The 17,076-nt window shown below is 43.4% G+C and overlaps 1 protein-coding gene across 2 annotated transcripts in view; it reads right to left on the bottom strand.

Annotated features, from left to right (window-relative positions):
• The window catches only part of ctnna2 (catenin (cadherin-associated protein), alpha 2), a 1,873,786-nt gene that overhangs the window by 56,165 nt on the left and 1,800,545 nt on the right, over positions 1 to 17,076 (bottom strand). For both annotated transcript variants that reach the window (XM_085975533.1, XM_085975534.1), the window contains one exon: positions 509 to 643. In XM_085975533.1, the coding sequence (XP_085831659.1) occupies positions 509 to 643 (135 nt within the window). The remainder of the gene's footprint in view (positions 1 to 508; positions 644 to 17,076) is intronic.

Raw genomic sequence — 17,076 nt, 5'->3', positions numbered from 1 at the left:
CCAGCAGCTCTGAGTGAAGTAGCTGTAAGCTATGGCAATGCCGTGCCGGTACATTGTTGCCGCATTGCTCTCCGATTCAGCACTAGCACGCCTCACATGAGTATAAGTAACACTTTTTTTTGTTGCAGGAATGATTTAAATAATGTTTCTTAGATTTTGTCACATATGAGCAATTGAGGCTCTGGAACATTCATCACTGAGCGGAAAAAAAATCCCACAGCGATGGCGTGGAATGAAATACGAGATAACCTCAGTTTCCTCAACGTAACATTCCTCGGGCAGATTTTAATGAGGTCACAGCAAACGTTAAATATATATTTTTTTATCTGTCACATATAAACATTAAGAAAAAAAAAAGCAGCATCAGTGCCTAATGAAGCGTACACAGAAGAACACGCTATTAGGAAGCGAATATTCAACAGCACATGGCATCAGAGCATGAGAAAAGTGACAGCGAGATGCTTTATACCTTTGGGAATCTCGAGCACTGTGCTTAACTCTTGCTTACCCCAGAGACAATCAGCTCTCCACCCAGATTTTGGACTTCGGCCTTCACTTTGCTGCAGATGTTAAGCTGGTGACAGTAGAGTGCAATGCGTTGCAGGTAGGCCAACAAATCCTGCTTACAGGCCGAATCGGGACACTGCAAGAAAACAATCAACATTTCACATCAGTTTTGTTTCTTTTTTGTGTACATTTTCCACTCAAAACATTAATTGACATTCCTCTCTCCCGATTTGCCAACAATCTGCTTCCGAGTTTTCCTTTCTTAATGACTCTCAGCTGTGTGAGTGTTTTGAGACGACAGGTGAAGAAACTGCAAACAGCCCACTAAATTTGACACCTCTGCTATGCCATACTTAATTGGCAGGATCTATGCCTGCTCTAGACCAATCCAGATTTTCCTTCCAAAGCAAGTGAAATCCTTGGTTACCATGAGGCTTCACGCCAGACAGCACAGTCAAAACTGGATGAATAAATAATTAAACATAGAAACATAGAAACTAGGAGCAGGAGTAGGCCATTCGGCCCTTCGAGCCTGCTCCGCCATTCAACGAGATCATGGCTGATCATCCAAACCCTAGCACCCAGTCCCTACACCGACAGCCAAGCCCTATCCCCGTAACCCCACATATTTAATCCCCCCTAACACTAAGGGCCAATTTTTTTTTATCATGGCCAATCAACCTAACCCGCACATCTTTGGACTGTGGGAGGAAACCGGAGCACCCGGAGGAAACCCACGCAAACACGGGGAGAATGCGCAAACTCCACACAGACAGTCACCCAAGGCCGGATTTGAACTGCAGAACAAGAATGCACCGTTAACCCTTGAAGGGTATTCCGAACTTTTTAAATCATGTCAAAATTTAAACATTGCATTACTGGTGTAGATGCATTTAGATATGAGGGGTCACAGTCTCAGGATACGGGGCAGGACATTTAGGACTAAGATGAGGAGAAATTTCTTCACTCAGAGGCTGGTGAACCTGTGGAATTCTCTACCACAGAAGGCTGTGGAGGCCAAGTCACTGAATATATTTAAGAAGGAGATAGATAGATTTCTAGATACAAAAGGCATCAAGGGGTATGGGGAGAGAGCGGGAATATGGTATTGAGATAGAGGATCAGCTATGATCATATTGAATGGCGGAGCAGGCTCGAAGGGCCGAATGGCCTACTCCTGCTCCTATTTTTCTATGTTCTATATGTACATATAGGGTTTGGAAAAGGGATAGTGATGTTGTGCCTAACAGTATTTTTCATGCCCTGATGAGAAGAGATTTCGGTATGAAGGTCGGGAGGTGGCATTCATCTATTATAAATCGATGGGCTTTTTGGTTCCAAAAAATTCCTATGTTTTCTTTTGTTGTAAATGAAGTAGCAAAAGGAAACTGCAGGTGATGCCAGCTGTAATAAGGAAAGATATCTCCCTAAGGTGACTTTTGTGTTTGCTGGTATAATACCAGCTCTGAAGGCTTCCCATGGCCTAAGGCACAGGCACAGCCATTGGCAAAATTATAGTTGGGACAACTAGCTCACAATATTGGTAATGCTAAGTCTTCAAAATTGCTTCTTTTTTCTCCCTCATTTCTATTTTTCTTTCTCCTTTTTCATTCCTGTTTCTCTTTCACTCCTCTTTTTTCTGTTTTTCTTTACCTTGCTCCTTCATTTCTGTCTCACTCTGTCTCTCCACCACGTTCCATTTTTTGTTTCTTTACTTGTCCCATTACCACCCCCTTTCGCCTTGCACCATCATCCCTTTTGTCATTATCTCTACTCATTGGAGTTCAGAAGAATGAGAGGCGATCTTATTGAAACATATAAGATTGTGAAGGGGCTTGATCGGGTGGATGCGGTGGGGATGTTCCCAATGATGGGTGAAACTAGAACTAGGGGGCATAATCTTAAAATAAGGGGCTGCTCATTCAAAACTGAGATGAGGAGAAACTTCTTCACTCAGAGGGTGGTACGTTTGTGGAATTTGCTGCCCCAGAAAGCTGTGGAAGCTACATCATTAAATAAATTTAAAACAGAAATAGATAGTTTCCTAGAAGTAAAGGGAATTAAGGGTTACGGGGAGCGGGCAGGAAATTGGACATGAGTCTAGGTTCGGAATGGGCATGGCCCTGTGGGTAGTGGAGTGGGCCCAGGGGCCGTGTAGCCTTGTTCTGCTCCTACTGTGTTCTAATTCTGTGTTAGATTTCAGGAGATGGTTTAATTCCTGTTCCTGGCTGGGGTGGAGATCGCCTTTACAGAAGGTAAGTACTGTAGAAAATATAGGGACAGAGTGATCTCCTGGAAGAATTTCGATCGCCTAGATGGGTCGGAGAGGAATTTCCCAGATTTTTTTCTCCCAAATTGGCCATTGGGTCTTTGTCTGGTTTTTCGCCTCTCCCAGGAGATCACATGGGTTCGGGTGGATGCAGAGTGATAGAAGATTTGAGGTTAGGATCAGATCAGCCATGATCTTATTGAATGGTGGAGCAGGCTCGAGGGGCCGATTGGCCTACTCCTGCTCCTATTTCTTATGTTCTTACCTCCCGCCCGCCCCCACTCTTTCCATGCCCCTGTACTTGCTTAAAACCTGTTACATCTCTAACTTTTTCCAGTTCTGTTGAAAGGTCCTTGACCTGAAACATTAATAAGGGCAATTAGGGAAGGGCAATAAATGCTGGCCATGCCAGCGACGCCCACATACCATGAACAAATAAATAAATACTTTGGGGGGGGGGGGAATTTTCACAGGAAACAACGGGTGGGTTAGAGGTGGGGTGGGGAAGCGAATATTGGAAAAAATCTAAAACCTGCCTCCAACCCGCTCCCTTTCACCTTTCACTCAGGCAGGACGGGGGGGGGCGGGCAGCCAACCCGCTGCCAGGTGGCGAGTTGGCAATTTAAATATGATAATGAGGCTTGAAGCGTCTACTTGACCTGTTTTACAGGATTAACTGCAGGTGGCTGTGGATCCCGGGATTCTCGGCAGCTGCAACAAGCTTCGGGGAGCAAGCCTTGTGCTTCCTCCTGACCCCCAAGCTCCACCACCAGCAGCGCCCCCACCCCCGGGGTCGGAGATCGGACCACCTCCTCACCGGGTTGGAGATCGGACCCCCACCCGGCTTGGATTCCCCCTGGGCTTGGAACCCCGCACACACCCCACCTCACCTGGACCCAGCACTTACCCGTTGCTGTGGTGTCCAGCCTGCGTCCCCCACCCGAATGGAAGCCAGCCTGTCAATCAGGCTGACTTCCAGGCGGGGAGCCCGCCCATTACATCACATGCACGCTGAACTCCGCAGCGTGTGGGGAAACCCAGAACGCCGGGAAAATCCCAGACTATGTTTGTCTCTGCACAGATGCTGCCTGACCTGCTAAGTATTTCCAGAATTTTCTGTTTTTATTTGTGACTCTATCTTCATTGGCTGTAACACGCTTCAGGACGTCCTCGGGGTCGTGAAAGGCGCTATATAAATGCAAGTATTTTCTTCTATCTGACCCGGGAGTGCCCAGTGGGAGCGTGAAACACGAAGCATTATATTCCTCAACATTAACATCCCTCTTATTAATGGGCACAAGATTCACAAGAAAAGCAAAAGACAGAAAAATGAATCCAGCCAATATTCCAATGTCAGACAGCTGACAGGTCTGTAATAACTGTGCAAGAGCGATAGTATCACAATGCAAGGAAAAGGGAGCTAGAATAGTGGAATTTATTTCTTCTGAAGTATCAAAGAATAGTGAAACCTTCTTCATTTTAAGTCTCGGTGATCATTTTTAGAACAATCCTTTTAAAAGGACTTCATTTTCACCAAAATAAGAGAAACAAGACATCTGTGTGCCTATTGAAAATTGCTAGTTTATGGGTAACTAGTTAAGTGCCTAAGGAGAATGCATACATGTGCCTGTAGTTTTTCACACAATGGCCTAATATATTAACACGCTATTAATAGGACACCATCTTTCTCCTCACAGACATGCTATCTCTTGTTTTAGCAGAGTTAGATTCCACCTGATATGTTTGTACTGAATTATTGTGCAATATTTTAGTCCTTTACAAAACCAACTCGATTTGTTGACAGTTTTTTTTTAATTTAAGGCATTTGATTTATTTTCTCTCTCTTGTGCAGCCTTGAGCAGTTCTGAGAGCCTAAGGGCTTGGGCAGTGTCAATGTGTGGGAGAGGAGTCAGGGGTAACACTCACCGTGGGGAAATCTTGTCAGCAGTTTAAGTGGTTTGTTTAAAGATGAATTAGAATCACACACAAAGAAATAAAATGAATACTTGTTTAAAAAAATCAAAGTTGGGCTGACAAATTATAGCAGAGATGGAAACGTTAAATTGATTTAATTATCATTTTTTTTTCACAATAGGCCCTTTTCCACTTCTGTTTATCAATATAAAAATTAGCATGTCATGCAGTTAAAACTGAATGCCAGCTCTATGACTCACTGCTGCAATCTGTCCTATTTCTACCTGTGAATTCCAATTCCCAATTTCCTAAGGGGATTTGCAAGATGATGGCCACTGACTTTCCAGAAAGGTGAGAGGCAGCTCTCATAAGGGCATTAACGCATGCTCAGGGTCTGTAACAGGCCTCATTACAGGCGAATTAAGGGTTTTACTTGGTAGGAGAAATACTCAACATTAAATTAATTGGCATGATAATTTAACGATAGATTGCGCCACACTACACTACATTTCAAATACCTGTACTTATTGAATTGATACCAGCAGCCTACAGACCAAAGACAAATAATTCAGTCACAAGTAGACTCTGATTTGGGGATTTTTCTGAAACTGTGAAGCTGGGGTTGTTCTCTTTAGAGCAGAGAAGGTTGCGAGGAGATTTGATTGAGGTGTTCAAAATCATGAGGCGTCTAGACAGGGTAGATAGAGAGAAACTGTTCCCATTGGCGGAAGGGTCGAGAACCAGAGGACACAGATTTAAGGCGATTGGCAGAAGACCCAAAGGCGACGTGAGGAAAAACTTTTTTACGCAGCGAGTGGTTAGGATCTGGAATGTACTGACTGAAAGGGTGGTGGAGGCAGACTCAATCGTGGCTTTCAAAAGAGAATTGGATAAGTACCTGAGGGAAAAAAAACTTGCAGGGCTACGGGGAAAGGGCGGGGGAGAGGGACTGGCTGAAGTGCTCTTGTAGAGAGTCGGCACAGGCTCGACGGGCCGAATGGCCTCCTTCTGTGCTGTAACCATTCCATGATCTGAAGTTAGTTTGGGAGGTTGGGCTCAAAACATCTTATAGTCAGCTTAAAAATACATTCCCTTATACCTTTCCTCTTGAGACAGTAGAGAAGAAAACAAAACAGGAAATAAAGACTTATAGCTCTACCGGGCCTATTAACTACCTACGTAGATTGGTTTGTATCGCAAGCACGTGGAAAAAGACCTTTGAATAAGCAGGAAAGAGAGAAGCTGATCAGCACTTGAGGGGTAAAGGAGGAGAATTGTACTAAATCAGTCTGAGCAATGTCATTAAATCAATGGATGTTTTGTTGCTATGGGACCTGTTTTTCAGCCAGAACAGGGCAGTAGTGAAAAATTGCAAAAAGGAATCACTGATTTACCACTAGAGGCCTCCGTATTGCAATTTTCGGGCCGGCCTGGATTTAGGCAGTTGGCGCTCCCACACGAAACCGGTGGGGGTTTAATTAACAATGTTAATAAGGGTCTTGTGACGTTGTTGGGTCCCAAGTGCCATTTTCATGTCAATGAGGGCTGCCATGAATGCTTCCTCAACCCGCCCACAAACCGGTTACAGGGCAGGGTGTGACCATTTGCAGTAGGGTAAAGCTGAAGCAGGTGTGACACTGACCTTTCCTTCATTACTTTTGGGTCTTTGAAACCTTATGAACTGTCTTAAGTTCAATTGCTTGCAACTTGGCGCACTCTTTACATGACCCTTCCACTTCAATCTGCTGCTCCAATGATTCCCCCACCCCCACAATCTTTTCAGCCCTCTCCTTTAAGATGTTGATCTCCCTGGCAACTGTCTGAGGCTGAACCAGACTGTTCGCAACCTTGGTGTCATATTTGACCCCCGAGATTAGCTTCCGACTGTATAGCCACGCTCTCACTAAGACAACCTACTTCCACCTCTGTAACATCTGCCCTAATATCTCCTTATGTGGCTCGGTGTCAAATTTTGTTTGATAAAAGTCTTGTGAAGCGTCTTGGGACACTTTACTACGTTAAAGGTGCTATATAAATGCAAGTTGTTGTTATTGTTGCTGCACTCACTTCACTCTCCGACATGCTGAATTCCTCCCCCTCCCCAAACAGCAAGCAACCTATAAGAGGTGCGATTAGCTGATTTCCTGTATTTAAATATAAGACCTAATCAACGTTCACCCGATACTCAATAGAAATGAAAATTAGCACATCTATATTTTAAACTAATGACTTTTTAATGATGGTTTTATATTTTGATGACGGCAGCTCTTCCACTATAATCAGAAAGATGGCTTTCATGGGTCTGCCTATGATCGTTCTGTTGTCAATTGTAATACAGGTACTGTAATATGTTGTAGATGCAATTAAATGAAGCAGGTTGTTTGTAGTGTGAAGAGTGTCATGTCAAGTCCTTAATGTCTCTGAGGTGACCTAAGGGTTAATTGATAACTCTTATGCCCGTTGCACTATCATTTTAAGTGCCGTTGGCTGTGATCTCTTTTTAGGATGTCAGTCGCTTTTAATATAGCGATGGCTACAATTTCACCACATTTAACTCACTCAGATACAAATGTCTCAATCAATCTCTCCTACAGATATAATTCTGTGTTATTTCCTAGTAATCAACTCTTGATTGCTGCTGGGGTTCTAAAATCAAACAGCAACGATTATATCTGACTTGTAAAATAATGGACTTCAGACTTAACTGTACTCTGGGCAGCCATTTCCCAGCACCACAATAGCTCAAAATGGTGGCAATTGTGTGGTAGAGATTACAATATTCCTTTATGTAAATATTAAAACAGCAAGGTTACAAGACACAGCACAAAGGCACATAAAATAAGAACTTTATATCTGAGTATTAACGCTGCTGTAAATTGTGAATATTAAATCAGGCCCCTAGGATGATGTAAAATTATTCTTTCAAGATTTCAATATCCTCCTTTATTTCTGCGCAAACATTACAGATGAACGGAATCTATTTGCTGCTTTTGTTTAGAGAGAAATGTGGAGCTGTATTTCTGATTCCCAAACAGAGCTTTTCGTTCAATTGAGCTCACAACATCGATTAAATTAGAATTATTTTCGTTTCAATTCTGGCTGCACTGTTACCTCAGTGCTCACAAATTGGTGGTAGGTTATGTCAGCAGTCTTTGTCATCGTGCTCTCTCTGAACTCTGCTCCAATCAAATTGTTTTTCATGACAGCGCTTAAAATAGACAGCAATGTTGTAGCATGCAGAGCACTGTGCATCATATAATCGAGGGTGCAAAAGAATAAAGAATTGTAAGCCAAATGGGAATCATCAGAAGCATGCATATTTAAAATATATTTCAACTGGTGTAGAAGGGCAAATATATGGTGTAATATTTTCATAAGGCCTTGCACAAACAGGAGAGCTAAGTCTTTCATGGTTTGTCCATAATATGGTGCTTTGCCTTTGCCATACTCTTGATAAACCATACTGCAGTGTTATGTGGAGGAGAAAGAAGAACCGAGCGTACCCAAACTCCACTTCCCTCGATAGGGTGATGTTACCATTTCATTATACCAATCAGTGAAAGAAAAGAAGGAACTTTTCATTTATATAGGGCTTTTCACAGCCTCGGGACACTGCAAAGAGCTTCAGAGCCAATGAATTACATATGAAGCCTCGTCACTGTTGTACTGTAGGCAAATGCAGCAGCCAATTTTCACACAGCAAGGTCCCACAAAACAGCAGTGTGATAATCTGTTTTTAGCGGTGTTGGCCAGGACTCCAGGAGAACTCCCCTGCTCTTCATCGAACAGTGTCATGGGAACTTCTACATTAACCTGAGAGGGCAGAAGGGGCCTCGGTTTAATGTCCCATCTGAAAGATGGCACCTCCTTTAGTACTGCACTGAAGTAGCACCCTAGATTATTTGCTCAAGTAATTCACTGGCTGTGAAGCGCTTTGAAACATCCTGAGGACATGAATGGTGCTATATCATGCAAGTCCTTCATTTCTTTTCATGGCTTAGTGGGACAGCATGCAGTTTATTTACCAGCTGAGCTATGAATGGAGCTCAGTGTGCATTATTCAAGACAGACTTTTTACATATAGGCTTTGTATAGCTGTACCATAAGTTCTACCCCCTTGTATTCTAGTCTTCTAGATATAAAGCCCAGCATTCCATTAGCCTTTTTGATTATTTTCTGTACCTGTTCATGGCATTTTAATGAACTATGTACCTGGACTCCCAAGTCTCTTTGGACCTCCACTGTTTTCAGCTTTTCACCATTTAGAAAGTACCCTGTTCTATTCTTCTTAGGTCCAAAGTGGATGACCCCACATTTGCCTCCATGAAAACATAAGAACATAATAACTTAAGAAATAGGAGCAGGAGTAGGCCATTTGGCACTTCGAGCCTGCTCCGCCATTCAGTAAGAACATGGCTGATCACCTACCTCATCTCCACTTTCTTGCACTATCCCCATATCCCTTGATTCCCTTAAAATTCAAAAATCTATCGATCTCTGCCTTGAATATACTAAACGACTGAATCTCCTGGGGTAGAGAATTCTAAAGATACACCACCTTCTCAGTCCTAAATGGCCGACCCATTAATCTGAGACTGTGACCCCTGGTTCTAGACTCCCCAGCCAGGGGAAACATCCTCCCTGCATCTACCCTGTCAAGCCCTGTAAGAATTTTGTATGTTTCAATGAGATTACCTCTCATTCTTCTAAACGCTAGAGAATATAGGCCTAGTCTACTCAATCTCTCCTCATAGGACAACCCCCCATCCCAGGAACCAGTCTGGTGAACCTTTGTTGCACTCCCTCTATGGCAAGTATATCCTTCCTTAGGTAAGGAGACCAAAACTGTACACAATACTCCAGGTGTGGTCTCACCAGGGCCCTATATAATTGCAGTAAGACGTCTTTACTCTTATAATCAAATCCTCTTGTAATAAAGGCCAACATACCATTTGCTTTCCTAATTGCTTGCTATACCCAGGTCCCACTGAACATCAACATTTCCCAATCGCTCACCATTTAAAAAATACTCTGCTTTTCTATTTTTCCTACCAAAGTGGATAACTTCACATTATATCCCATTTGCCATGTTCTTGCCCACTCACTTAGCCTGTCTATAGCCCCTTGATAACAACAGAAAATGCTGGAAAAACTCAGCAGGCCAGGCAACATCCGTGGAGAGAAATTAGAATCGACGTTTCGGGTCCATACCTTTTTCAAACCTCCTTGAAGCCTCTTTGCATCCTCCTCACAACTTACATCCCCACTCAGCTTTGTATCATCAGCAAACTTGGATATATTGGCCCAGAAATTCGGGTCGGGGACTTCCCGCGGGTGCAAGCCCCCGATCTGCACTTACCTTGCGCGCCGGCCGTTGAGATGTGGGCCCCCGTCGAATTGCGATCCTGGGCCTGCTCCAGCTGCCGGCGCGCAGTGCTTGCGTATCCCAGGGGCGCAGTTAGTTTGATGCGTCCACTGGGATCACGTGGGCCATGGCGAGCCAATCGGAGCAGGGAATGCTCCATTCATAAGTTTGACAGGAAGTGCTGTCAAAACTTAGAAATACTACGGCCCCAAAACATCACTAAATCTTCAAATAAATTTTTTTTAAAGTCTCATTTTTTAAATAAACTATAAATTACATGAAATAACTATTTTAAACAATAATTTAAATTTTTGAAAAAAATAATTTTATTTTCTAACGGGGCTAAAAATAAACTTACCTTTCTTTAAAGTATTTAAAAATAATAAACCTGTGGAAAAAATGTTTTAATTTTAATTAATTCACCACTTACCTTGTAAAAAGCAGGCCTTATGCCTGCTTTTTAAATGTGTAACTTCTGGAGACTTACCCTCCCGGAAAAACCTGTAAAAATAACGCAAGTTCACGCGCATCCTCTCCTGCGCACGCATTCGACCTCTGAACCCCTGCTTTCAGGGGAATGGAAGTGCCGGTTTCCCGCGCATGCGCAGTACATGCAGGAAACCAGCACTTCCATTGGGCCTACGGGTGAGTACCCCGTGCGTACTCACCCGTGGAGACCCGAATTTCTGCCCCATTACATTTGGTCCCCTCATCCAAATCATTGATATAGATTGTGAATAGCTGAGGCCAAGGCATTGATCCTTGCGGTACCCCACTAGTTACAGCCTACCAACCCGAAAATGACCCGTTTATTCATACTCTGTTTTCTGTCCGTTAACCAATCCTCAATCCATGCTAGTATATTACCCCCAATCCCATGAGCCCCAATTTTGATTAACAACCTCTTGTGTGGCACCTTATCGAATGCCTTCTGAAAATCTAAATACACCACATCCACTGGTTCTCCCTTATCTATTCTGCTAGTTACAACCTCAAAAAACTTTAACAGATTTGTCAAACATGATTTCCCTTTCATAAGTCTGTGTTGACTCTGCCCAATCCTATTATTATTTTCTAAGTGCCCGGTTACCTCGTACTTAATAATAGATTCTAGCATTTTCCCTACTACTGATGTCAGGCTAACTGGTCTGTAGTTCCCCATTTTCTCTCTCGCTCCTTTCTTAAATAGTGCGGTTACATTTGCTACCTTCCAATCCATGGGAACCGTTCTCGAATCTATGGAATTTTGGAAAATGACAACCAATGCATCCACTAAATTCAAATTCAAATTCAAATGCTTTATTGGCATGAAAGTTTACAGGGAACCATATTGCCAAAGCTTACATAACAAAAAGTACAGGTTTCCAACATTCTGTAGGTGTCAAACGTTTTTGACCCTCGTTGGGTACAGACAGTATTAATTTTTAAACAGTCGTTGGCCCTCGTTGGGTGCATTCAGTATTAATATAAAACAGTCGTTGGGTACATTCGGTATTAATTTAAACATTTTTAGAGTATATATGCTATGGGTGTGCTCGTTAGTCACTCATTGTTCCTCAGGTTGTGACATGTTGTTACATATTGGGCACCAAGATATGGTCTGTCTCCCTCCCACTATCTCTATAGCCACCTCTTTCAAAACCCTATGATGTAGGCCATCAGGTCCAGGGGATTTATCAGCTTTCAATCCCATTAATTTCTCCAGTACTATTTTTTTTACTAATACTAATTTCTTTCAGTTCCTCATTCTCGCTAGACTCTTGGTTCTCCACTATTTCCGGGAGGTTTTTTCATTTTCTATGAGGACAGACACAAAGGGTTGGATTTTCCAAGCCCTGAGGAGGCGGGCATGGAGGCGGGACAGCCGGTAAAATCGGAGAAAGTGGGGGCGGATGGCAAACCCACCCCCATCCCGCCTCCGTGCCCTTTTGCCAGGAGGCAGGAGGATGTGCTGCTTCAGGCCCTGTCTCCTGGAGGAGGGAAAGGCATTTAATCCTTTTAACTGCCTGTTAACAGGTAGTTAACAGGTAGAAAAAAAAAAATAGTGCCATTTTACCTTCACAGGTGAAGGCTTCCCGACCTCGGAGAACCCCGCCGGGTTGGAGGAGACGTGGAGGAGGTCTGCAGTGGTCGGAGGCACCTGGAAGTAAGGTGTAGAGGTGAGTGATGGGTGCAAGTGTGGAGTGGTAAGTATGTAAGGTGAGTGATAAGTTTAAAAACGTGTGCACTTACCTTGTTTTCTTTCTACAGCCTTTAGCCACGCTGGATGGGGAGAGCCGACATTCTTCTTGTCAATTTCACATAATAGCTGTTGGATCCTCCGATCCTGCAGACATGTGAAATTTACAAATTTGAAAGGTTTGATGAGTCCTCACCACAAAGTCTCATCAAACTAAAGAGAATGTCAGTGTTTGACAGCTTCACAGAGCTGTCAAATGCGTCATTTCTTCTTTCAAGAAGTCTGGACAGATAGCACATCTGACGTTGACGTGCTCTGTCAGTAACTTCCTCCCTAATTGGCCTGCTTAACAAGCTCAATCAGAGGGAAATCCCTGCTTGTCCTGCCAGTGGGACAGGACATACCCAGGGATGGTGATAGAGGAGTTTGGGACATTGGCTGAAAGGTATGACTCTGTGAGTATGACTATGTCAGGCTGTTGCTTGACTATTCTGTGGGACAGCTCTCCCAATTTTGGCACAAGACCCAGATGTTCGTGAGGAGGACTTTGCAATTCGACTGGGCGTGCCGTTGTCGTGTCCGTAGCCTGTGCCAAGGTCGATGCCGGATGGTCTGTCCGGTTTTATTCTTACTGTTTTTCGTAGCGTTTTTTTTTTACAACTGTGTTGCTTGCTAGGCCATTTCAAAGGGCAGTTAAGAGTCAACCACATTGCTGTGGGTCTGGAGTCACATATCGGCCAGACCAGGTAAGGACGTCAGATTTCCTTCCCTAAAGGACATTAGTGAACCAGATGGGTTTTTACGACAATCCGATAGTTTCATGGTCACCATTATTCATACTAGCTTTTTTTATTCCAGATTTATTTAATTAACTCAATTTAAATTCCCCAGCTGCTGTGGTGGGATAGCCTGCCAAGTTGGCCAATATTCATTGTCAAGGTTCATGCATAAAGAATGAATGGTCATTTGGATGAGCAGGCACAGGGCAACCTTCACCTGTGGAACAGTATTACTGCAAGGATGAAATAGCTTCCGGGTAGGAGGGGAGAGGGAAGGAAATTGGCAGAAAAAATGGTCTTGACAAGAAATGCATGTAGTTGCAAAACGGTTTGAAAAAGAAAATAATGCCAAGCTCGGCAACAAGTCCATTAATCTAAGGGATATGCCTTCAGGATATATTCTGTTATTCATAACAAGCTTGGCCTATCTGTTTCTGAATCTGCAGAGCCATACAAGCTTACAGTACAGTAGGAGGCCATTTGGCCTATTGTTTCTGTGCTGGCCCTACACTGGGGCAATCCAAAACTAATCCCGCTGCCCTGCTCTCTCCACCATAGCCCTGTATCTTTCTCTGCTTCAAATGTTTATCTAATGTGTACCAATTTACACGATTTAACAGGATTTACTCAGTCTTCCATAATATACTTTGTTCTGATGTACTTTGGTAGGAAAAATAGAAACATCATCTACACCTTAGAAAATAAGAAATTGAATGGGGCAGAAGAGCAAAGGCATCTACAGATAGAGGTGAACAAATCATTAAAAGCAGCATTGCAGGTCAGCAAAACAATTAAAAATGTTAACAAAGCACTGGGATTTATTTCTAGGGGTATAGAATTCAAAAGTGGTGAAGTTACGTTAAACTTGTATCGAACCCTGGTCAGACCGCACTTTCAGTACTATGCAGATCTGGTATCCATACTATAAAAATGACATAAAAGCACTGGAGAAAGTTCTAAAAAGATTTACAATAATGATATCAGAACTGAGAGATCACAGCTATTGGGAAAGATTGAACAGGTTGGGGCTTTTTTCTTTAGAAAAGAGAAGACTTTGGCTGGAATTTTCCATACCTGGGTGGGTCGGGTGTGGGCGTCCGCCGTGGCTGGTTGCGACCCTGTTCCTGATTCCATGCCATTCCTCAGAGCGACTTTGCATTAATGGGGCCTATTAAGGCAACCCTGCGCATTACCTGGCCCAATTAAATGGTGCGGTTCTGATGACATCAGTGATGATGCATTTCCAGCCGGGATATTTAAAGGAGCCATGGCCACATTGCATTTGAAGGTTCATCTAGGAGTGTGCAGGCAGCACACAGCACAATTGGACTGCTGGAAAGAGTGCCAAATATGACTGCACAGAGACAGAGGGCTGCACCCAGGTTCTCCGATGACTCCCTCCATATGCTTGTGGAGGGAGTCCGAGCACGCAGAGAGGTCCTCTTCCCTTCTAATGGGCGGAAGAGACCTCCCCAGGAGACCAAAAGAGCCTGGCTCTAAATAGTAGAGGAGGTAAACAGCAGGGATGTGGTCAGGAGGACCTGGGTGCAGTGCCGGAAACGTTTTAATGATATCCTTAGATCAGGAAAGGTGAGTACAAAGCCACACTCAACTTCATCCTGCAGTGCCTCACATCACATCCTCATCACTCTGCCTTCCCTACCCTGCTGCTGCAGATCCTTACTCACACCAACATACCTTGCACATCCACCCATCCCTCTCTCTCTATCTACATTATCACATCCCCATCTGACTAACCACCCCTCACACTCATCCTCATCCTAATGCAATCATAGCAACTAACAACACACAAGGAGGCCACTTGGCTTTGGCACCCCACTCCATCATAGTCACTCTCTAAAGATATAACCCATCCATTCCTTACACTCATTCCATCACTTTCATTCAGCCTTCTCTTTTTTTCCCTCCTTGCAGGAAAAAAGCCCACAATAAGAGGGAGAGAACCAGAGGTGGAACAGTGTCATTGGCCACCTTAACATCAGCAGAGGAGGCTGCATTGGCAGTTTCTCGAGTCGCCGAGCAGCTGGAGGTGGGAGACGGAGAGAAGGGGACATCTCAGCAACCTGGTGACAGAATTACATATCATACAGCTACGTGGCGTATGTCAGCCACTCATATGGGGACTGACAAGTACCTAATAATGATTTAAATTAGCTCGCCCACCTCTGCCGTTTGGGTTGCTGCACCCATGTGGGTGGGAATACGGCGGGTACCCGACCTGCTGCAAGATTTTTCAAATTTCCTAACCGACCCGCCTCCAATCGCGCCTGCACGGACCCCAGAAAATTCCGACCTTAGAGGAGACCTGATAGAGGTCGTTAAAATTATGAATGGGGTTGACAGGGTAGATGAGGAGAGAATGTTTCCACTCGTGGGAGAATTCAAAACTAGGGGCCATAAATACAAGATGTTACTGATAACTTCAATAGGGAAATCAGGAGAAATTTCTTTACTCGGGGAGTGGTTAGAATGTGGAACTCGCTACCACAGGACATGGTTGAGGCAAATAGCTTAGATGCTTTCAAAAGTGAACTAAATGAGTACACGAGAGAAAAGGGAATAGAAAGATAGGATGAGATGAGGTAGATGGAATGGGAGGAGACTCGTGTGGAGTATAAACACCAGCACAGACTGGTTGGGTCGAATGGCCTGTTGTCTGCACTGTATATTCTATGTAATTCTATGTAATAGTATAAATAACATCCGTGGCGTGCCTCAGTTACAGTGAGAAATCACAGTAGGGCCTCTTGCATCTGTGGTCAGGACATGCCTGAGTGCAATGATTTTACCAGCTAGCCTGCAATACAAGTTTAATATATAGAATTACAGGTGGTTGGGAGTTGGGTAATAAGGCTGTAATTTACTCCAGGGGTTTAGATGACATCATAAGACATGAGAGCAAAACTTGAGTAATTTATAGATGTCATATAAAGCCCTCAAGTAAATTACAGCCTTAAACTCACGCCCTACCATCTAGAATTTTTTATTGCTTATACTACAGTTTCAATAAAATAATAACAATGCCAGTGAAGAGTGGAGCTGAAATTACATTGACCAAGAACTACGAGAAGCTTTTGGGATGTTGGGGAAAACAACACTGCTTAATTCACAGGACACTATGGAAAGGCAATTATTTTGCAGCTTCTAAATGAGAATTGGAAAGAATTAGTTTAATTTATAACTTTATGACTGAATTCGGATACAATGGCAGTGACTTTTTTTAAATTAGAAGGTGCCTGTAGCTCATTAACTTACATTGCACAAAGATTCAAGGTCTCCCAAGAAGTTCTCATCTGGTAATCTGTGATTCAGTCCAAGCAGGGATCATGGCTTTATCCATTCCTTGGCTACAATCTTTTTCAGTGCACAAATGGCGTTGAGCTGCCCTATATTTCAAGCACATGTTGGCCAATTTCTACAGGCAAGAGACAGAATCAAGCCCTATCAAAGACCTTTGGACAAGTTCACTGCACTTTTGCCAATAGCTAACCCTCTATCTGCCCAATGATTCCTTTATTCCTATAATAATGCTCCTGTGAAGCACCTTGGGACGTCTTACTACATTAAAGGCACTATATAAATGCAAGTAGTTGTTATTGTCTATTTATTAAAAACCATTAACATACCTTGATCATCTATACTGAAAGAGGTTGGAGAGGAGACAGTGGCTTTGCTAACCATAATTTATATACATACAGTAATAGGGCAGTTCGCCTTAGCTTGGTTCTGGTTAATGTTCTAAGCGTAAATTTCCACTCGTGCATTCCCAGCATGGAGTCTTACCCACCTATTGGGAAATCACACATGTACAGCTCATGCTTTTCCATCCATTGAAATGCATCGATGGAAAATCATGGGCTGTGCGCACAGGCTTTTGTGTTACCTGCTTCCAGTGGGCCAGCCTCTGTTGGGAGTGCGCAAGTGGAAAACCTACCCTCCAGAGTTCATAATATAGGATGAGATTAGTGAAGACTTACAAAAGAACAGGCTAGTCAGGGACATGAATCAGCTTGGATTTGTGAAGGGCAATTTACGCTTGATT

Source organism: Somniosus microcephalus, chromosome 2 (assembly GCF_052327205.1).
Source record: "Somniosus microcephalus isolate GS21.2 chromosome 2, FLI_Smic_1.0, whole genome shotgun sequence".
NCBI classification, from domain to species: domain Eukaryota; kingdom Metazoa; phylum Chordata; class Chondrichthyes; order Squaliformes; family Somniosidae; genus Somniosus; species Somniosus microcephalus.
Note: the sequence above shows the minus strand (reverse complement) of the source record. Positions and strands in the feature narration are given on the sequence as shown.